The sequence below is a fragment of the Tachypleus tridentatus genome, chromosome 11 (genome assembly GCF_004210375.1).
Source record: "Tachypleus tridentatus isolate NWPU-2018 chromosome 11, ASM421037v1, whole genome shotgun sequence".
Classification (NCBI taxonomy): domain Eukaryota; kingdom Metazoa; phylum Arthropoda; class Merostomata; order Xiphosura; family Limulidae; genus Tachypleus; species Tachypleus tridentatus.
Window position 1 is genome coordinate 81,106,707 of NC_134835.1, and position 23,870 is coordinate 81,130,576.

Here is a 23,870-nt window from a genome sequence, read left to right on the forward strand (position 1 = left end):
CATGTCTTGATAGTTCAAAATTATGTAAAAACAAAAATTGTTGCTTCTTCATTTTTCATGTTTAAATCTTTCATGTACTTTCCATGCTCACTTTATATTCTCGCAAACAAATCTTTTTGGTCAACTCATCAATACAATAGTTAGTAGTTACTTGTCGGTTCTAGGCTCATATGCAAACCCTACATGAGTAAACATTTCTGTGGTCCGAGAGCAAACTTTCTTAGATGATTACCAAAAGCTATACTACACTGTATTTATATTTTATGCGAGAAGTGTTATTCAAATAAAATAGTGCTAACTCAGTCATTGACCACATCAATTACTTCAATTTCGTACAGAAAATAGTAGAATGTCTGCATCGCACCGTGGTTCAAAGAAATAGGTAAAATTAGAATAATTTATCAGCAAAACAGAAGGACAATATAATAGTGAAAGTTGTTCTAGCTGTTTTGATGTATCAGGCAATGAAAATTAAAAGCAGTTAATGTTAAAGAAAATGAAAACACACAGAAAGAAGTATGGATTAAAATTAAAATCCCAACACGATAAATAGAAAAATATATATACATAAAATCTAAGAGAAATAGTGTGTAGAAGTACTATTGTTGATATTTCAAGGTTGGAGGGAAAAAGAAAATAATTATTTTTGTTTTATAGTAACATAAACTGTTGTCAAAATTCCTTCCTCCACACCTTGCGCGCATAAAATTCGCAACCTAATAAAAAAGTTTATCAGTAATATACGAATCGAAAATGCCCGACATGGCCAGGTGGTTAGGGCACTCGACTCGTAATCTGAGGGTCGGATGTTCGAATCCCCGTCACACTAAACATGCTCGCCCTATTAACCGTGGGGACGTTATAATGTTACGGTCAATCCCACTATTCGTTGGTAAAAGAGAAGCCCAAGAGTTAGCAGTGAGTGATGATGACTAGCTGCCTTCTCTCTAGTCTTATACTACTAAATTAGGGACGACTAGTGCAGATAGCCCTTGTGTTGCTTTGCGTGAAATTCAAAAAACGAACAAACATTAAGTAAAGTATCAATCATTTTTAATGAATCTCTTTTACATAGATCAAATAGTTCGATTCCCCTCTGTGGACAAAACACTGAGTCCAATAAACACACTTTTTAATACTTGTATTTTCAAATTTTTAAGTTTGTAAATGTTTCCAGGTCGTCATTCATATAAGAGAACTTCACTGTATCCTCCAGAATACTTGAGAATATGGAATACGTAAGAGTTTTTTGTTTATTTTTCATTTCAATAAATATTGACATCTGTTTGTTGGATGAAGTTTTCACTTTTTGCTCATCTCAGGCACGATAAGTTGATCGCAGTTTGTTTTTTTGCAGTGACATAGCTGGTTCATTTTTCAGCTTAGGCTGTAGGTTATGAATTGAGAGTGCTTCATTTCTTATTAGCATCCATTAATTTTTATCTGGATCTATTAATCTGAAGTGTTTACTATTCAGATTTTCGTCGCAGTCTTCGCTTGTGTGGTTGTAAATTTCAGTTATTGAAGGGCTGTTATGTGCGTGTTCCTTAATTCTAGTAGCTAAAGTTCGAGTCGTTAATTCAATAAAGGCTTGAATGCAACGAAGATAAATATTTGTATATTACCAGCCATTTTTGAAGGGGGTATTTTGTCATTAAAGAGTAAAAAAAATCATTTTGTGCGGTTTAAAGATTACTTTTAGGTTGACTTGGGAATAAGTTAATTGCCGAATGCTATTGATTTTATTGGGAACCAGTGAAAGGTAGCAAAAAGGTGATAGGACATTCAGGAATGTTGAGAACAGGAATTTTGGACTTGTAAGCCTTACTGATACATTCGAAAATGCTTATATTGACAAGTGCTAGAGGGAAGGCATTTTTAATCAAATATTTTTAATACTGATAATATCATCACTAATAAACAACCACAAGGGCCGATAAGTTTATATCTATATATAAACTAAAATGCTTATTAAATTAAGTTTGTTTGTTTTTGAATTTCGCGCAAAGCTACATAAGGGCTATCTGCGCTAGCCGTCCCTAAATTAGTAGTGTAAGACTAGAGGGAAGGCAGCTAGTCATCACCATCCACCGCCACCTCTTGGGCTACTCTTTTACCAACGAATAGTAGGAGTGATTGTGCCATTATAACACTACTATGGCGGAAAGGATAAGTATGTTTGGTGTGATAGGGACTTGAGTCCGCGTATTACGAGTCAAATGCCTTAACCACCTGACCATGCTGAGCTATTGAGTTTTGTAACAGTTGGATATAAATGTGCTGAAATGGTTTTCGTTATTGTGGTTGGTGACTTCTAGATCTAAAAAAGGCAGTTTAGATTTTTTTTTTTTTTGCCTTTCAGCTTTGAACTCGATAGTGTTGTGCTTTGAATTTAAATAATCTTGAAACATTTTGATGTTGTTTTGCATTCTGGATACGCGGACGTTAAAGGAAGTCATGCATTCCGGTGATATTTTACTATCAGATTTAAAGAAGAAAAAAACAACTACCCGATGAATGCAACGTAAGATAAGAAAAGTCGGTTTATGTATAACTAATCTTATACAGAAAGATTCACGTAACAATGGAAAATAATAATCATACACTGTAATAACATTTTAAACGCGGCATTTCAACCACATAACTTCCATACTATATTCTGTTTATAGGATCACTTGTTGATTTACTTGTAATTTTTCAACATAAATAATCTTGCCGTAGAGGGTGTTTATTTACAAGTGGAATGGCTTTAGAAGTGGAATTACTTTCGTTTTAAAGTCTTGATTAGATGAAGTGTCTGTTCGAAGGTAACAAAAATGTTTGAATGTTTTAAATTAGTAAGGCAATCCATTTAAAGCGTTTTTAATTATATTACTTTTAAGATATAGGCGTTTGTAGTTAAAGTGATGACATAAGGTATACTGTCAATATTGCCATCGAAATAGGATGTAAATGGCGTAATGTTGCACTGCAAATTTACGAAGTGCTTGAAATATTAAATTCGAGAATATTGCTAACTTTTTCGAAGACGTATGCACTTCATCTAATGAAGGAAGGGGGCAAGCCCACTTGACCCTCCCGAGTCTTTAACTAAGATCGAAAACGCGACAAGGGAGGTACGATGTCAGAAGAAATATATATTATGTTATTACGATTAAAGGTGAAGTATTTATACTAATTTGAACTCCGTTGAGGTAATTTCAACTAAAATTAGAAATCTATCTATGTGCTCTTATAGTTTTACCATACGTTTTTATTAAAATTAGTGCAAAGTTACATAATCGTTTATCTGCACAATGTTGCACGAAATTAAACTCTGGATTTTAATGTTGCAAATCGTAAACTTACCACTGACTCATTGGAGGATACACTTTTTACAATTTAACATTTAGATTGTGTACAAATTACAGTGCAGCAGAAGAAATTATTTTATAATTGAGTGTGAATCTCACTAAACTTAAGTGTAAAGAATGATAAAATAAAGATTCCTTTTAACTTAGTTTAAAAGTATAACTTATCAATGATAACAGATGTTAAAATATTTACTAATTATAAACAAACTGTTGATGCTACTCTCTTGTTGTAAGGGATCAGGGTAAAAATGAACTGTGTTACATGTATATCCATCTTTGTTGATATTTGACATGTGGGCTGAAAGCAGTGAAGTACAAAAATGATAAAATGTGAAAGAGTATAGCACTTTTTATTTCCTTCAGGTGTAACATGACCCAAAGGTAATTATATGTAAATATCTTAGTTGAATATTTTACCTGTGAAACTAGTAACTTATCCACCAGTATACTAGATCTTTATTTTTAGGTATGGTATTGAGTGGGTTCCATGCTATAGCATTGACAACAGTTGCTTTTACCAGTTTAAGTGAAATTTTATATTTTTGTTTATGGCACTGAAATATTACAATAATTAGTCTTTGAATATTTAGTGATATGTTTTAGAATTTATGAAACAAATGAATATTATATATTTATGTAAGGGATCGTAATGTAATCTTGTAGAAGAAGTTTGAAGTGGCTTGTCTTCATTTATAGGTTTGTTATCTTGACTTCCCAGTATTACAAAGACCCAGTAGTCATGTATTTTTGTTTTTTGCAATATAAGTGAAAAGTGAATGCAATCTCAAATGAAAAATTTAAAGTATGCATCTTAGCAGGGGTTTGGGGGACAAGCTGCCCCTGATGGTTTTCTCTCATTTCAAGTACATACAAAAATATTTGAAATGCCATTGTAGTGTACAGCTCATTGTATTGGCTCAGTGTCAAGATAATTTTACCTACTGAAATATGTCAATATGTTTAATGAGTTGGGGATGTAATGTTTGCTGTCACAGTGCTATGGAATAAAAATCTTATGTCCATTCTCTCAGAAAAGCTAGATTCCCAAATACAATCCTGATGCATAAATATGGGGGATCTATAGCTACCCTATTCATGTGTGCAAGAAAATAACATTGGGGATATGAGGATAAACATTATTTATCAAATGATGATAAATGGCAACCTTTTACGTCACATACTTGAGGGGGGCATAACATTTTTTAATTTAATCAAACAGGGAACTTACCCTTTTAATTGTTAAAAAAAACATCTTCAGACTGCTGTGCCTTTGGAGTAATGAGCCCTTTGACTAATGAACCATTGCTTTTGTTATTGTTGCAAACATCTATCTGTACACAGCTATTAATAGTATAGAATTATAAGCCTTTTAATTGTGGCTTGGATATTAAGTAGCTGACTGTGGACTTGTATCCTTGTCCATTACTAGTTTGATAAAAAATATGTATGGTCAGTTGTTTTTTTTTTAACTTTAGAAGTTTCAGACCAATGGTGTCAGAAATTTTACTGTGGGAGGATACCTGGCTTGTGCTGTTGGGGTGACCAAGTGTTTGTAGCAACATTGCTTTTTGATCCTTCACAATTATCTCTTTCTGGCACTGTGAAGCAGAATTAACAAAGCATTGGATAGTTAATCTACTAATAGTGAGATAAAAATTAACAATACAAAAATTAGGATCACTTGTTTTAAGGGACAAGGAATGTGTGATAGCAAATTCTACTTTTGTTGTGGTTTTATTTACTGTTCATTTATTATTCCTTCTATCATTTAGTTATGCATTTTTAATTATATTAATGCACTAATTCAACTTCTATACAAAACTCCTTGATTTTTAGTATAACATAAGCTTTCCTTAGTGGCAGTGTGTGGCATTATTTATGGTAACAGCTAGTTGTATAGCCACTAACCTTTAAATAAAAGCCTTTCTTAATTTTCAAAAATGAATTGGTTCATGAGAAATAGTTAGAGTTATTGCTCAGTATTGTTATTGATATTGAGAAGTGGTTTAATTTTGGAACATTGTGTTATTCTCTGATGTGTTAGGGATTTTTATTCTTATGTTTCTTTTTCTCAATTCCTTTAAAATTAATTGAATGTAATAACACTGAGATTTGTGTTGCATTGCTTTTAACACTTGTATCTAGTCCTGGCCAGGCATAGGTTCACTTATTGTTTTCCAGAATTGATAACATTTGTATTATGCTTGTTTGAAAATTGTATTATGGACTTCTGTGGCTATGTTTTAATAAATTGTTTTTGGTTGACCATAGTTGTGGCAGTATTTTGTTTAGGCCACTACAGTTTGACTAGAAGGTGTGTGCTACACGTGATCTTTAATATTTGCTTGTCATAATATGCTGTTTTAGTAAAACAGTACAAGTAAACAAAACCTGCTTTATTTGCTGAGACACCTCGGTGTACTGGAATAATTCTTGTGTGCTGGAATAGTGCTCTACTTGAGTTTTTTTTTCACATTGAATTATGTTTTAAAGACAAAGTAGCAGTCATTATAATACAAAAGGAAGGGGTATTATTGGACAGAAGATAAAAGTAATAAGTTATTCAAAGTAATCCTATATGGGGTCAGCTTTGGACATAATTAGACAAATAAACATAAATACATCAGAATTGAAATATCATCAAAGTTTCAGGAAGGCCTAACTGGTCCTCATATCTGAATGCCTTAGTAAAGATTGTATACCAAAAAATACATTTAGGATTGTATGTTGATGCCAAAACATGTTCAGAGTAGCTCTGATTGATGGTATTAAATATATGGTACAAACTGTGAAATCCAAATGTATTGCAATTCACTTACTAGTTCAATAATTGCAGGACTCCTGTCAACTGTTTATCCAAATTACAAACTGATTGAAGCTAGTATAACTAGAAATATCCAAGAATATGAGTAATTCAGTACATATTTTAATTGTTATAATAACTAATGAATGTGTAATATCAATTTTATTAATTAGTAAAATACTTTGTCCAAATATATATGCAAAAACGTCTCGTTTGGGTTGAGAAAATATTTTACATAGAAGAGCGAACAACGTTTCGACCTTCTTTGGTCATCATCGAGCTGTTTTTGCATATATATTTCTCAACAAGTGGGTTTTCTCGACATCACTTTGTCCAAATGTAACACATAACACATGATGATTTACGTGATAGTTCTGCTTCAATATTTGGTAATATTACTAATCTGGCCTAACCTCATGTAAGGGTAGCAAATTAGTGACCATTTACACATGCACTAACTACCCACATCCCATACTGGTACATAGCTACACTAACTTATAGCTACTGTTCTGAATTGCTCTCCCATACCTACAGTTTAGAACCACTGATCAAGAGCATAGTGACCATAGAAATTTATTGTAATTTGCTTGTCACTTATAGTAAAAACTTTGCTATTAATATAGCATCTTTCTTTAAACTAGAGGCACCTCAATGGCATTACTTGACATAAAAGGTCTGGTGTTTATCCTTTTTTTAGTGAAATCTATGCAGGATGTAACATATGGTTTCAATTTACAGTTTTAAATTTGAACAAAATTTTATTGATTTATGACTGGTCAAACCATCAGCAGAAGGCCTGTAGTTAATCATAGTATTTCTTGTTGTGCAAACTGATGGGTTTGCTGTGTGATCATTTTTTGCCAGTCATTGCAGGATATTTTTTTCAAACCAGAGCCAAATAGATCATCACTACATAGCTGTAAGCCCTATTGACCTGGACTAGAGCTTTGTTACTTTTTAGCATGCCATCATCAACACTATTATTCCCTCAATTACCTGCAAGTGAAAGGTTTCAGAATGTTTAATTTTCAACCTGTTCACTTGCTGTTTACTCAAACACAATGGACTTCTTGATGGTCTTTGTTGAAGCAGCTCTGTCTTTGAAGCCCAAAGGTGCTATGATGGCACTGGAAAATGTTTGATACAGTAGCGATACTAGTAGTAGCTTTCTATCAGATCAGAAGATCAAGAACAAAGTTTCTAGCTTCAAAAAAACAATGAAAAAGCCACAAAATTTAAGAATTATAAAATAGATAATTACTATTTGTGGCCATTGTTGGTTAGTTGGTGCTTTCACTCCATAACTCAGCTTTTTATTTACTGCTTTTATCACTCTCTACAAAAATATTTTACCATCATATGGATTGTATAGTTAGATGCAATGGATTCCAGAATTTCCAACAGTGTATGCAACACCTCCAAGAAACAATTACTGGATTTTCTTTTTTGTCCTGCCACACAAAAAAAGCTACTTTTCCTCTAGTTGAGGGAAAGGTCCCCGTGTACTATTATTTTAGATTTTAGCACTTTTTGTTGTAGAAGTTATTACATAATTTCATCAGTACATTTTACTAGCTTATACACCATCTAATTTATTAATGTCAGTGAGTAAAAGCAAAGACCCAAGCACTTACTCCTGTCCAACTTAAGGGGCTTTATTAATAACAACCTTTTGCTTTCTTGTTTTTGTTACATTTATCATAAACTTTTCAAAAATCTGAGTGCATGCATTGCACACCTTTTCTATTGTCTAGATCAGTACTTCTGGACCTTTTTGATATCAGGAATTTATTCACTGCTTTCTTAAACTGTTGAGGGCTACTGAAAGACAAGTGCAATGAAAAAACCATTATGAGTTATCTATGAAAATACTTTTTCTTATGTGTGAAATCCCTCAGACAGACTAGGTGGTTGTAATGGATTACTACTAATCTGAAGACCTCTGGTTGGGAAACACTGATCCAGTTAATAAATAATATATTTTGATAGATTGTTTTGGCAGAGTATTGATGATGAAATTTAGTTGGATGGGTAGCAGCTTCTTGTAGAAACACAAGTGTAGAGAACAATGTTTTGAAAGTCTTCTACCTTTTGTTTTCAGGTTAGTGTGTTTTTAGTGGTGTTAGTCTTAACAGTATTCTGGTGGATTGTGGAGGGCAGGTTATGATTGGTTGGTTTATATCTGTTTCTAATTAATGAAGAGACTTCCTGTATATTCAACCAATGATAGCCACAGGTTACTCACCTCTAACCTGGAATCTCTTTATGTTAATGTAAAAGAAATGTAAATAAACCAACCAATCATAACATTCCCCCCCCCCACGGCATGGATTCCTGTACATGGTGACGGGATCTCCCAGGGAAGGTTCTGTTCTATCAGTTTACCTCCTCTGGGATCTAAACATCCACCCTCGTGTTTGCCGTGCATGGCGACCCGTGAAGGGGAGGAGAAGATCCTGGTGGTTGAGGGTCTAATCCTAACACACCACTTTGGCTTTGAATTCCTGCAGACGGGCAGCCTTTGGGTGGCCCCCCTTAGGTCAGTCAGCTGGTCCACTTGGGCTAGAGTCACCAAGTACCAGTGTTGGAAGTTCTCAACGGGTGTTGTGGACATTGTGTCTGATGCTGGTGTTTGGGTATAGTGCTCACGAAACCCTGGCGTTGCTGCATTGTCCTTGCATGACATTGTAGTGAGTCCCCTTGTAGGGCTCCATGGTGGGTGGGGTCAGTGGGTACTAAAATTTTCCTTTTTCCAATGGATCTTCCTTCACAAATTTTAACTAAAATAGTGAAAAAACAGTCAATAGGTAAACGACCACGTCTTGAAGACTCTGAAGTTGAAGTCTTCAACATCTGTGACACACGTACCTCATTTTCTTATATCACATTCTCTTTCAGAAAAACCTTTAGGGCAAATGTCCCATTTTTTATTCAGAAGGGATTAGAGGGTCTTGCTGGCTCTCCAAAGTCCGTAAAGAAGCTTCAATCTGGAGACATATTGGTTGAAACATCCACAACCCAACACAGTGAACTCCTCTTGAATTCAAAGGCAATTGGGGATATACCTATTGAAGTTATCCCTCATGCTACCTTGAATTCATCACGAGGAGTTATTGTTGAAAGGGATATGAAGAACATCTGAGTCAGAGATTCTCACTGGTCTCTCTGCTCAAAGAATTTCTGCAGTGAGGCTCATCTCCACTAGCAAAAATGGAATTATACTGCTGACAAATAACCTCATTTTGACTTTTACGTCACCTCATGCACCTGCCACCATCAAGGCAGGTTATCTAATTTGCAGGGTATGGCCATACATTTCAAATCCCCTCCGATGTTTCCAATGTCAGAGGTTCGGCCACTCTAAGACGTCATGTCGTGGTTCTCTGACGTGCTCGTTGCGGTGGCAAGGACCATGATGCCTATGAGTGTGACTCGGACCCACATTGTGTCAACTGCAATGGTTCTCACCCTTTCTCCTTTCGTTCTTGCCCAAAATGGTTGGAGGAAAAAGAGGTGCAGCATTTGAAAACGACACATAACATTAGTTATCCTGAGGCTCGGAACTTGCTGTCCGCCACTCCATCTTGGACATATGCTGCTGCACTTCGTTCCACAACTACAGTGGTAGTGCAGACAGATCTCTCTATGCCTCCAAGAGAATTGTTTTCAAAACAAATGAAAAGCTTTTTGACCTCCGTGGTTATAAAGGTCGATGACTCAACTTCCACACCCATCTCTGTTCCTCCCATACATTCCAACAAACCTCAAGATTCACATCCTTCAGTTTCAAATACAGGCATTTCTTCTGATACATCTTTTTCTCCCACCCCAAGATGCAAAACAATCGTTCGTTCCCGTCCTCAGTCACTGGAATCCCCTTCCAATAACAAAGACCTGCCCAATCGACCCAGGGCAGGATCCATGGAGGTCAATAGACCTCCTCCGATTAAGAACAGTAAGCAAAAAAGACATGGTCATAAACAGAAGGGTTCTCCAGCCACTTCACCTACCTGTCGTTAAAAATGGCCACCTTGATACAATGGAACTGTCGCGGTTTACATTCTAATCTGGATGATATCAAAACACTGATTGCTTCCTACCATCCTGTATGTGTTTCCTTACAAGAAACATTTCTAAAACCTGCTGATACAGTCACCATTCGGCAGTTTTTTCTGTACAGAAATGACAGGCTGTGTGATGGACGAGTACATAAAGGGGTGGTACTATTGATTGATCAGTATGTGCCCACCCTGTCTTTGTTACTTAACACACCCTTGGAGGCTGTAGCCATCCATGTTTCCTTGGGTCATACCATCACTGTTTGTTCTCTCTACCTTTCCCATGGAGAGACGTATGATCAATCAGACCTTCATGCTCTTGTTGAACAGTTGCTGTCACCATTTCTAATCCTGGGGGACTTTAATGGACATCATCCCCTCTGGGGAAGTGCTGTTATTAATAGGAGGGTTGCTCTGTAGAGCGTATGCTCTCTGATCACAATCTTTCTCTTTTCAATACTGGTTCTTCCACTTATTTTCATGCACCTAGTCAGTCCTTTACTGCTATTGATCTCAACGGTTTGCTCCCCTTCATTATTTTCCCATTTTTCATGGAGGGTTGACACTACTCCACTAGGCAGTGATCATTTTCCTATACTTTTGAGAGAGACGGGCGTGGTCGATGCCACCCTACCCACGTGCCCTGGTGAAAGCTGGATAAGGCAGACTGGTCCACTTTCACTGCTCTCGTAGAACTTGATCCTGCCATCGTGAATCAGCCATCAATAGATGACTATGTGGCAGTGGTAACTGACTGTATTATACAAGCAGCTGCTCAGTGTATTCCTAAAACCTCGACAAGTTTTCCACAATATTCTCATTCGTGGTGGAATCCTGCTTGCCATTTGGCACCGAAGGCTCAAAAACGGGTCTGGGATACTTTCCGTAGATATCCCACACTTTCAAACCGCATCGCTTTCCAACAGGCCCGTGCACATGCTAGGTTGGTAAGACGTCAAAGCCAGAAGGAATCTTGGATTAAGTTCACAACTAGTATATCTTCTACCACCGGTTCCAAGGTCATATGGGATAGGATTCGAAAGGTCAGTGGGCACTACAATTCTGTCTCCCTCTCGATCTTACTCTTTGATGGCCAAGAGGTAGCTGATGTTTGGAGCATCGCTGATACTCTAGGTGAAAGCTTTTGCCGGGTATCTAGCACTTCTGCTTGTTCCTCCACCTTCTTGGCAATTAAGACTCGGGCAGAGCATTCACCTCTTTCCTTTCGAACTGACTGTCTTTTTGACTATAATTGTACTTTTACACTGGTGGAACTGAAAATGGCCCTTCATTGGTCAGGCAGTACATCTGTTGGACCTGATGATGTACACTATGACATGTTGTGCTATCTCTCTCCTGCTTCTCTTGATATTCTTCTAATTGTTTTTAACCGGATCTGGCAGGAGAATGTTTTTCCTGATGCCTGGCAGCAGGCTATTATCTTATCGTTTTCTAAACGTGGGAAAGATCCCAAGATTCCTTCACACTACCGTCCAATTGCTTTGATGAGCTGTCTCTGTAAGACCTTAGAGAGGATGGTTAATGCTCATCTTGTTTGGTTCCTCTAATCAAACAACCTCCTCTCTCTCACTCAGTGTGGGTTTCGATGACAGCATTTTACCATGGACCACCTAATTCGACTTGAAACATCAATCAGAGAAGCCTTTCTCAAACGCCAACATCTTGTTTCAATATTCTTTGTCATTGAGAAGGCTTATGACACAACATGGAAGTATGGCATTTTGCGAGACCTCCATGGATATGGGTTACATGGCCATTTACCCATGTTTATTGAAAATTTTTTTAATAGACAGGAGATTCCAAGTATGTGTGTTGGTTCGACACTTTCCTGTTCTTTTGTACAGGTACTTGGGGTCCCTCAGGGCTGTGTTTTGAGTGTCACACTTTTCAGTATAAAGATAAATGCCATCACTGAACAACTCCCTCTCACTGTTGTAAATGGGCTCTGTGTTGACGACTTTCACATCTCATGTCAGTTGTCGAACATGAGATATGTTGAGCGGCAACTACAAACTGCCCTCAATCGTGTACTGCAGTGGTCTACGGGAAACGGCTTTAATTTTTCTACCTCTAAAACCGTTTGTATGCACTTTTGCTGCCAATGAGGTATTCACACTTATCCTGAACTCCGTATCGGTGAAGTTTTGCTGATAGTGGTCCCTGAGACCAAGTTCTTGGGGCTTATCTTTGACCGTAAGCTGACCTTTATACCACACTTAAAGCAGTTACTGGTCAAATGCACAAGAGCACTGAACATCCTCCGTGTCCTCTTTACTGCCACTTGGGGAGCAGATCGATGTTCTATGTTAAAGATATATCATGCTCTTATTCGTTCAAAACACGACTATGGATCAATGGTCTATGGCTCTGCTAGACCCTTGGCCTCAAAGATGCTGGATCCCATTCATCATCAAGAATTTCGACTCTGCACTGGGGCTTTCTGCACCTCCCCAGTTCAGAGCTTATATGTGGAATCTCACGAACCTTCTCTGCACATTTGCCGTTTGCAACTGTCTTTACTGTATTCTTCGAAACTTTGCTCCTTACCAAGGCATCCCACTTGGGGATGTGTTTTCCTTCCTCAGTGAGCCCTACGTTTTCAAAACAGATGATCTGCCATTGCTCCTTATGGCCTTCGCATCCAGGCGCAATTGGATGAGTTGGGTCTGTCCTTGGAAAACATTGCAGAATCCACTGGTCAGCCCATTCCCCCATACCTTATTACAGCCCCCAAATGTGACCTTTCTTTAAGTCATCTGAAAAAGGCAGATACACCCGATTGAAAGTATCGTCTTTTATTTACTGAACATCTTTCGAACAACCTTTCTATTTAAATTTATACGGAATGTACAAAATCAGGTGACTCTGTGGGCTCTGCCATGGTTTGTTGTGGTTCGGTGGTTGCATGCAGAATCCCCTCTTCAGCTTCTGTGTTCACTGCTGAACTGTATGCCATATCTCTTGCCCTGGATCATATTGAAGCTGAGCAGTACTCCAAGTGCACTATTTATACTGACTCCCTTAGTTCTCTGCTGGCCTTGGAATCACTTCACATTGCCTTGCATCCTGTTCTCACTGATATTTAAAACCGACTGGCCCATTTCTCATTAACATCTACTTCTATCCAGTTTTTCTGGATACCAGGCCATGTTGGTATTCACGGGAATGAGCTTGCAGACATGGCAGCTAAATCTATCTGCTCTGACACTATCACCACTGTGTCTATTCCGTACATGGACTATGGTCCTGTATTCAAGGCTTGGCTCCATGCCAGCTGGCAGTCCACTTGGAGTGACCAACGTGACAACAAGCTTTTTCAAATAAAACCCTATACTGGGCTTTGGCCATCTAGCTTCCATAAAGTTCGGAAAGAGGAAGTTGTTCTAACTAGACAACGCATTGGTCACAGTTTTTTAACTCATCATTTATTTTTAATCGATCAGTCTTTCTACTTACAATAAAAAAAATTTATATGTACATGATTCAGGTCAGTTCCACTATTTCTTATAAAAGGGTCAATGTCACAAAAATAACTAATTTGAGCTTGTGAAAATAAGAGGAAAATATATTTAAAAGTTTTTCCATCCAATAGTCATCAACAAAAATCTTGTTAATAATACTCTGTAAGGGATCAATTCCCATTTAATATTTTGCTTAAATTTAATATACTTAAATCATTTCTTCTTGTTAGCTTTACCATTATCAGTCAGTGTTTTCTCACAAGCCTTTAAAAAAAAAATGTAGTTGTCTTAAGGTCCTGTAAATCTTGCAATCTATCTGTCAGTTTATACTTTTATAACTTGCATATATAGCATTCATCATAGTAGATTGAAAATAGAGATTTATAAGAATAATAATTTTAGTTAACATTGATCAATGTGCTGTAATGTAATAACTAAATAGTAAGTTAAATCATGTCAATTATACAAGTGAAAGAAATCGTTCAAAAATTCTAACTATGAAGAAATGGTTTTTGAACAATATAAGTGTTAAATGTTGTAAAAAGTACAAGATGTGTGTTTTACTTTATGAGGTCATTCATTTCTTCTTTTTTGTGTATATATTAATATTTGTCTGTTTGCTTTCTTTAAATTAGTTTTGTTGAGGTGTCATAATCAGAAAACTTGGATTTCATTAAGAGAATGAAACTGTATGGAACAAGAATGAACAAATAATTTCGTTGTTATTGAAGCCAACGCCATGTTTTTCTTGAAGACAAAAGTGTGCAATTATCACTCTGTACTCAACACTCAATTGGCCTCAAGACTCTGTATTGCCACCTTGCAAATTGTTCTTATTTTGACCATTTGTTTTGATGGAACAAGTAAGTGTTGTTATTTTCTAAATATTTCTTAAAAGATATTAAAGCTGCTTTTCTCAAAAGTGGTGTATAAGTCTTATAGATGAAATGCAACTGAAAAAGGTGTGGGGAAATTGAATGTTCATGTGTGTATTTGGAGTATGAAATTTGTTCATATATAATATTAAAGTATGAATTATCTACAATTTGATTCAAAACTTATTGGCATAAATTCATAAAATAGTAGTTCAATAATATTTTGAATGCAAGTCAATAAATGTGATGACAAATAAATGGATAAAACATTTTTAAATTATAAACTTATCAAATCTTGAAATAATGCAAGTTCTTTAAACATCTCTTTAAATTAACTACTAGAAACATTAGTAGTTATTAAGATATATTACTTTATCTGTTGTAGGTTCCTTGAGTTTTTGCTATTAACTCCTTAAAGCCAATATTCTAAATACATTAAAATGCTACACACACACCAGTTTCTTTTTGTTTTTCACCCACCATTACAAAGTTACAAATATTTATACGTATACATGTATTGACATTAAATGGATTAAAATCTATCACTGTGATACAATGTTATGGCATAACTGTTACAGGGAGCAACAGTGTAAACATTAGTTAACTTAAGAGTTTACCTCAGAATTTGACACCCAAGGGTATTTAACTCTCATAGTTCTGCAGCCTTGTGAAAAACCTTGTATAAGCCTGAATTTGTCTTTCCAAAAACAAACTTTTAAACTACTTTACTTACTGTTTAAACCACTCTACTTACTGCACAAAGGGTATCAATCATGAAATCTCTCTCCCATCCTTTGGTAAGAAAAAAGGGTAGTATATTTTGTTAAATAACTTGTTTTCGTGAATCCACTTAGATACAAACATAAATTATATTAATTTGTGTAATGGTACATTGCTATTGAATAGACTAGTTATAAATTTGGGGTAAAAGCTGTGAAATTTCCACTTTTGAATACAGCTACAATCTTTTTAATATTTAAGTAGCTTTCATCAGTGAAAAATATACATGTAAAAATGGCTAGTTTGAGTTGAGAAAATTTTTATTTAGAGGAGTGACCAATGTTTAGACCTTTTTTGGTCATTGTCAGGTTTTTGTGAAATGATGAAGCTCACTCCTCTGGTCAGTCAACAATTTTATCTAATGCAAGCCTTTGACTCTTGACGCTTCTCTTTGAAAGTGATGAAATATTTTCATTTTCACTTTGTCAGCTTCATCAGTATTAAGTTCGATAAACATGGTTGTCTTCTGATTTTAATGTTGTAGGAGCAATAGTGAGTGGAAAGACAGTGTTATTCATATTGCTTTTGACTTGATGCTCTTAAATTCTGTCCTTCACAATCATGGACATATAGGATAAAAATTTTCTAAATGTTATATAAACATGATGTGATGATCTGACTCTGTAATATGGTGACTAAATTGTCTACAGTATATTCAGTTAGTCCAGTAACGACGGATTATGAATCCTCACAAGTTGCTTATTAACATGTAAAACAAGATACAAAGGACAGTTCTCAAACACTTCACAAGTACAATTTACGTAATGATCAACCAAAACAGTCACATTACAGTAACTTATTTTAAACATTAAACTCAGGCATTGGTGGATTGAAACCTACATGATAATGTCTGCACATGGACAACCATCCAGCCAAAATTACTAATCAAAACTCATTACCTAACTTGACACCTAATCATTTATACACTGCAACTCAGTATATATAGGTGTCATGTTTACAATGATATACTTCACTCTTCATCACTGATCAGTCAAGAAATTACACTGTGTACACCTAATGCCACATGGAAGTTGTAGTTTAGGTTTTGACAAAATGATTGACCCAAGATGTAAGTAGTAAATGTGGAAGTAAATTATTCATGTGTAATGATATTATATGTTATGTAATTATTGTACCAGTAGATGTGTGTATCTGGAAGAAGAAATTATACTTGGTTCCTGACAATGGTTAATATATGTTGCAGGTTTCTACACTCAGTTGAACAGTATTTGAACTTTAACCTGTTTACCATCTTGACATGAGTAAAACTTTTAAACAGATGCCTTCAGTTTTTTAAAACTTTACATATTTTGTTAGAACATGAAGAAAATTTTATACAAAAATTGTTATTTTACTGTTTACAAGCTGATTCTAGATGGCCCATCATGGCCAAGTGGTTAAGGCACTCGTAATCTGAAGGTCTCGGGTTAATTTCCACATCACACCAAACATGCTCACCATTTCAACCATATTATAATGTGACAGTCAATCTCCCTCTTTTTTTTGGTGAAAGAGTAGCCCAAGAGTTGGCAGTTGGTGGTGATGACAGCTGCCTTTCCCCCAGTCTTACACTGCTAAATTAGGGACAGCTAGTGCATATAGCACTCGAGTAGCTTTGCACGAAGTTTTGGTAATTTTGGTAACCTCTCTGTTCGTAGTAACTGTTATCATATTTAGTTGGTTTATCACGTTTGATAAAAATTGAAATTGGAAAAGAAAATATTTGTTACACATTTTTACTAGTATGATAACTTTCTATAGTTATGAGACTATTGTAAGCCATGATTTTGTTCTTTAAAAAGTAGTAATATAACATATTGACACTATAAAGTAATTTTAACCAACCTGTTTGCTAGGGTTAGCCTATGGCAGAAAACTAAAGATTTTACTTTGATAAATTGCTAAATAATAATACAAGATGATTTTTTGTGGTTGTTTGTATTTTCTTATCTATTCAGTTCAATTTGCCAAAGAAATTTATAGAAATATTGTAAATTGATCACATAATAAGCTGTGTACAATTGATTATTTGGCCAATAAGTTGACTAGTTTACCAACCCAATATTGTCTGTAAATGATATAGTTAAAAGACTTCTATAAATAGGTTAAACATAATGAGAATGTTATTACTGGACAGTACAATATGGATTTGTTTTTCACTTTGTTGTTTTTAAAACGGTTAAGTTTAAGACTAGACACATTTTTGGAATAAAGTGTCAGCAGTTATGAAAAGCTGAAATCCTATCAGCAGATAATATATTTGTTCAGAATTGTGTCATGAATTAGATTTTGGTTGCATCAATTGTCTTCAGCCCAGAAAGATGCCTCACTGTAAATTCTAAAACCATATTATTGAATGGAAACCCCAGTTAATTGTTTTTCATAATATTCCTGGATATAAAGTTGCTTTTATGAAACATTTTTTCAAATGTTATTTAACAAAAGGTTTATATTTAGCACAGGTATATATGTATCTATCGTGAAATAATAATATATATTTAGAATGGTACTTGGATACGTAGTTTCAATAATTGATTTCCTTCATATGCTTTCCTCAAGCATGTGGTGTAAGTTGTAATTCTGATACAGTGTTGCTTACTTGAATTTATTTTTTTATTGTATGACAGTTTAATTTATTCTGTTAAAAATTTCATTGTTGTGTTTAAGTGCACTCTGGATTACAGGCTCTCACTTTTTGTATTTTACCTCTTCAGTAGGTGCTGAGAAGTGTTCTTTTGTTGGTTATGTAGCCACATGTAACATTCCAGTCAGAAGTTCAGCAATGAATGTTAGAGTTGTTGTTAATCATTGTCACCAACCTATTGATGTAACCTTCTATCTTAAGGTAGGTTTAGACTCCAGAATCTTAAATGTTTGTGAATTTGATATATTGTTTGATATGTTTTGTATCAGTATGTTGTGAAATATTAATGTTATAAGTTTCAAAATATATGCTTTATGAATGTAGTGCAGGGGTTCCCAACCGGTGGGTTGCGACCCCCAAGGGGGTCGCGAAGCCTTGGCAGGGGTGTCGCATAGCCTTGTTAGAAGTAGCTTGGGATAACATTAATTTTATTTCATCAATTACATTTTCATGTCGCGAGTGCCAAAAGGTTGGGAACCCCTGATGTAGTGGTTTTTACCATTAAAATGAACTGTAAAAGCTTAGACAATCTAAGATAAAACTTTTTTTTTGTAGAAAATGTTATTTGATTTCAGCAATTGCATGATGAAACTGAAATATATGTTTTGTGCACCTGTTATTTTGAATCCAAAATGAACAAGTCAAGAATGTGCAGTACAAGATTTTAGCCACAAATTTTAGACCTGTTGGTTTCAAATGCTTCATCAGGTTTTAGTTACACTGTATCTTTTAAAGCATTATATAACATATTTAAATAATATTTTGTGGAATTTCTTGTTTCAAATAATTCAATCAACTTATAATATGTTCTGATATTGAATAAAAGCTCACTGTGAAAGACCAAAGATATATCTGAAATGCTATTTTTCTCATCTCTAATTCTGAGCTCTAATGGATAAATTAAGAGAAATATGTAAATAAATACCTGCATTTATTTTGTGTTCACAACTGTTATCATTCAGTAATTGTTAAACACTGGAAAACTTTTTGAAATCTATTCTTGTAAAATATGATAAAACTATTAATTTTCAAAGACTGTTATTTTTTTTAAGTTATTACAAGTTGTATCCATGAATTCTTTTGTAGGTGACAACTTATAAAACATCTTCAGAAACTTGAAAAATGGAAATAATCATAAACAGTGGTTTTTAAAACATCTCACATATGCAGAGTTGGTACTTTGCAGACCTTAACTTTAATGGCCAATGGCCTTTAATACATAAATATACAAGTAATTGTGTGTGAATTTAATAATCTACAAACAAATGAAAAAATCTCATTATTCCATACTGTACAATACAGCTTATTAATGAACAAGAACAAATTAAAATGTATGAAGGGGAAAGCTACGTATTTAAAATTATTATGCAGCTGATATTTTCATAAACCATATTATTTAAAGAAATATCTTTTGTTGAATTTATTGTTGAAAGTGAAATCATACTCAATTTCTATTGCTAATGTTCTTTGTCTACAATTTATGAAAAGAGTAATGAAATATTGTCATAATAGTAGGATTCCTGCTGGTGTAAATGTGAAAAAAAATGGTAAAAACAAATAATGTAAACTGGCATAATAGGTAAAGTAAATACAACCAGCAGACTATATAACTTTATTGTCAGGAACAGTTAAGAAAAAGGTAGTGTTAAAGTAACAGTTGACTGATATTTTGCAACCTTTTTCACTTTAGTGTAAAAAATGTGTGATTTTTTTCCAGAGATAAATGTTATTGTTCATTTTATATAGCATAAGATATTTATAACAATTGTGAATAAACATTAAATTTTTAAATTTAAGTATCCATGTATACCTGATATTTAAAAACAATAAATGTATATGATATTTTTACAGTAAAAATATCTGTGGAATCTTGAAATCTAATTTTCAGAATGATGTGTAATAAAGAAACATTTCAATATTTTGGTTACAATATTTATTTTCCTTGAATGAATTATTTTTTGTATAAATTGTGAGAAACTTGTACAAATAGTTGTTCTATAATGTATATTCTTAGAGTTAGGTGATTTAATGGAATATTTTGTATTATCAGTTAAGTGTGAGTAGCAATTACATTGACTAGTTCATAAATTAATCAAGTAATCAAAATTATTATTAAGTCACTTAATCAAAGTTAACATTTCTGATTGTTTCTGTTTTTGATTGTTCCAGCAATCAATTAATTGAAACTATGATAAAATTTATTGCCACAAAAATAATTAACTAAATAACGTTAGTGTTTCTGTTCATTACTGCATTTGATTATTTCAGCAGTTGGTTTATCAAAATTCTGTTTATATCATTTGTCATAAGAATAATTTACTAATTAAAATTAGGATTGCCAATTATTCCAAGTAATCAGAATATTGCTGTTATACATGTTTTTGTTAAGCAAAGTTTTACATGTAACTTTTTATTTTTTACTTCAAATTTGTTCTGGTTTGGTGATTCATTATGGGAGGGGGCATGAGTCTTGGGTTCAGTTCTCATTGACACAAAATTTGCTTGCCTTAGTCTTTGTTACAACAAAGTTACTTTGATTGTTTGTCTTTGTAAGTGAACTGCTGACTAGAGGAAAGAAACTGTTTGGTATGAATAACTGCCAACTTATGTTTTTAGTTATTTGTGTCATTGTTGGAGGAACACTGTACCAGTCAGTTAATCAAATATGATCAATTAATGGTGTCATTGAAAATCAATTTAAAAATGGCCACCAACTGCTTAGCTCTGTATATTTTTATTATAATAAAAAAAAATGAAATCAGAATTTGTTTCTTCAAGAGTAAATTTTAAAATGATGTAAATGAATAAAACAACTTGGGTGTTTTTTTATTCCAACAATCTTATTCAGTTCCTAATAAAGATCATTTGTTAAAACAGTGAACATTATTTTTCTTAGTGCTTTCAACCATTTTGTCAGATATTACTATACTTAATGCTACACTTTTGCTTGTTAGTTACATTAACCCTATGTATATGGCACGTATTGGTTGCTCATGGCAACATTTTACACAGCTAAATTTAAAAATTATTTTAAAAAGTTTATTATCATATTTGTCAATAAACTTGGAATCAGATCTTAATTTCAAAAGGAAATATTTGAAAAAATTTTCAATCTCGACTTGTAGCTTGGATTCACTCTCAGTTCTTTTAGTTTCTATAACTTCAGAAGGATTGCTTTTAGAGTGTTTAGCCTGCATAAATACAAGTTATGAATAACAAGGTCAAAGGTAGAGCTTCAAGCTTCAACATCTTAATATGGAATAACACTTTTAAGAGTCACTTCATAAGATATAACTGCATAGTGTAAAAAATGCATGTTTTGTCTTGAAACTATTTTTGTAATTTGAATTTTTTTTGAGTAACAAAATATGATAATTTGGATTACCAAACCACATAAAATCGCTAGAGGTATGTTTTTATATTAGATAAAGTTCAAGATTACATAAATATCTTCAGTTACTAATCATTGTTACCACACTTTTTTATGGTATGTTTTCTTTGTACATTTTAGTTGTCTTACAGCTTGCTATTCTACAAATTTGAAATTTTGGTAATAATAAATGATCAAATTTAAAGTTCATGCTTTACTTTCTTTCTTATTTGATAAAACTAGCTTTAAAATATGCTACTCACCTCTTCCCATTACAGGTCACTGAAATCTTTTGTCACTGCCAAAAGGTTTAGTAGTATGTTCCAAGCTTCTGAATGAATTCTTAGTCCTACACTTAATAACAAGATATGCTAATCTAGTAAAAGGGCAACACATCTTCCTTTAGTATCACTCTCCTTGAGTACATTATATAAATTAAAGGCTTATGTTTTTTGCACAACTGCAATGTTTATTTGTGTTTTTTGTTTTCAGTGAGAATTATCAAATATTTGCTTTGCACTAATTATTTTTGATTTTTAATTAACATTCAGTTTGTAATCTTTCTGAACTTTATCTTCTTAACATTAACAAAAATAAAGAAAAATTTGGGTGGATTATGTGAACTATGAATTCACATTTCCAAAGCTTCAGACAATTCAAACATTCATTGAGCAAAGTGATTTTCTATTGCTTCAAAGGTGACTGGATTGTCCAAGACTTACAGACTTTTGCTTTTGTAGTTTCTACTGAGCTTGTCATGTCTTTAGATGATTTTAATTAGCTCCTTTTTCTGTCTGTCTTTGCTTCTTGGTTTTCTTTCTGTGATGAGATTCAAAATTCAAACTTTGTTGTATAGATTATACCAAGTATCTCCTCTCCTAACAGGCTAGCCATTAAGTACTCACTCGGATGTGACTTATTTATGGAGCTTCCTCTTCTCCTGTTTCTGTGAAAGTTTGACACTTTTAACTTGCACACCCATGGACTCCATTTCAAAAGGATTCCTTCCCAAATCCAATCCACTGATAGGGTTGATGTAGAGAATTCTCTTTGGGTTGGTGTAAATGAGACCAAGCTGAAATACCCTTCAGTAGGATGTAGAGCAGGAGTGTTAACTTGGAAGAGTAGTCTATGCCATCCCAACACTAATAACCTGGTAGTTGTGAAAAGCCAGATTGGTTTGGGGTTCTCTTGAAAAAAGTACTGAAATGATTCATCCCTGAACTTGCATATTTTTATAAGTATTTCACTCATGCTATAAGGCTTAACCTATTGCCCAAGCCATAATTAACTTGCATGGTCTGCTGATCTCCTGGGATATATAGGGTAGTTGAGCAGCTTTCACTTTTTGTCCACTTTTGTGATGCTTTAGCAAGTAGCAGGAGTTTCTTTTATGAAACCCATATGAACTGATTCTTCCACTGGTTAACCTCACCCAATGAGGGAGAATTTTCAAAAGTATTCCCTTTCTGTCACTACATACTCCAAAGAGTTCACCTTTATGATTTCCTTCTCTACATTTTCTCCTCCACCACCTTAGTGTGGGATTCTATCTACAGGTTCTGTTAAGATGGTGTAATTCCTTACAAATAATAATAAAAGACCAAATTAAAATCTTTATCATAATGAAACTACTAATCTTAAACATCACATTTTCCTTATCTGAACAAATACCTTGTATTTCACGCCATTGAAGAAAATTATTTGTGCATGTGACAAGACTGAATGAGTTCTCAGCCCAACAGTTAATACTATGAATTTTATTAGTCTAAGGTGCAACCAGCATTAGGTTTTATCCCTTCACCAGTAAGGGGATTATTCATTTCTCTAGATCATACTTCCCTTGAACAATTTTTGTAAACCCAAAACTTCCTCTAGATGAACCAAAAGATACACATCACCCTACCTCCTCACTTCTGATGTTATGTAAATTGATTTATTTATTATGTCAATTATACATATAATTGACATATAGGGTGATACACATCACCCTACCTCCTCACTTCTGATGTTATGTAAATTGATTTATTTATTATGTCAATTATACATATAACATATATACATATTGTATAAAATATTTTTAATTTAATTATGAGTTTTGAAAAAAGAAAGAGAATGAGAGTTTTAAAAAATTTACAAAAATGTCAGACTTTTTTAAATAGTGTGCACAAAGAGATTAATAGCTTCAAACTTTATTTTACAGAATGCGGATATTGATTGGCGATATACTTTTGTTACTACAAACAAAGCTGAAAGCCAGGTAATTTCCAACTTTCCAGAGAAGCATAAAGTAGAACTTCATGTGGAGTTGCAAAGCCATGATAAGAAAAAAGTGGTAGTTTTGGCAGAACTTAATCTTGGAAATGGGAAAAGAGAAGTCTTTTTGAACTCTACAGTAAATATTGGATCCTATGACACTTGCAATTCCCCAGGTAGGTTAGAACACTAGTATGAATGTTGGAATTTTGATACAGTACATACTCTGCTAAGAATGTTAGCTTTTCT

At 34.1% G+C, this 23,870-nt stretch overlaps 1 protein-coding gene across 4 annotated transcripts in view; it reads left to right on the plus strand.

Annotated features, from left to right (window-relative positions):
• Window positions 1–2,165: 2,165 nt before the first annotated feature.
• Window positions 2,166–23,870, plus strand: part of LOC143232593 (uncharacterized) — a 35,824-nt gene continuing 14,119 nt past the window's right edge. The window contains exons 1-4 of one of the 4 annotated variants that reach the window (XM_076468205.1): window positions 2,166–2,524; window positions 14,332–14,559; window positions 18,066–18,196; window positions 23,569–23,797. In XM_076468205.1, the coding sequence (XP_076324320.1) occupies window positions 14,436–14,559; window positions 18,066–18,196; window positions 23,569–23,797 (484 nt within the window). In that variant the 5' untranslated portion in view covers window positions 2,166–2,524; window positions 14,332–14,435. The other 3 variants (XM_076468206.1, XM_076468203.1, XM_076468204.1) reach the window with 3 other exon arrangements.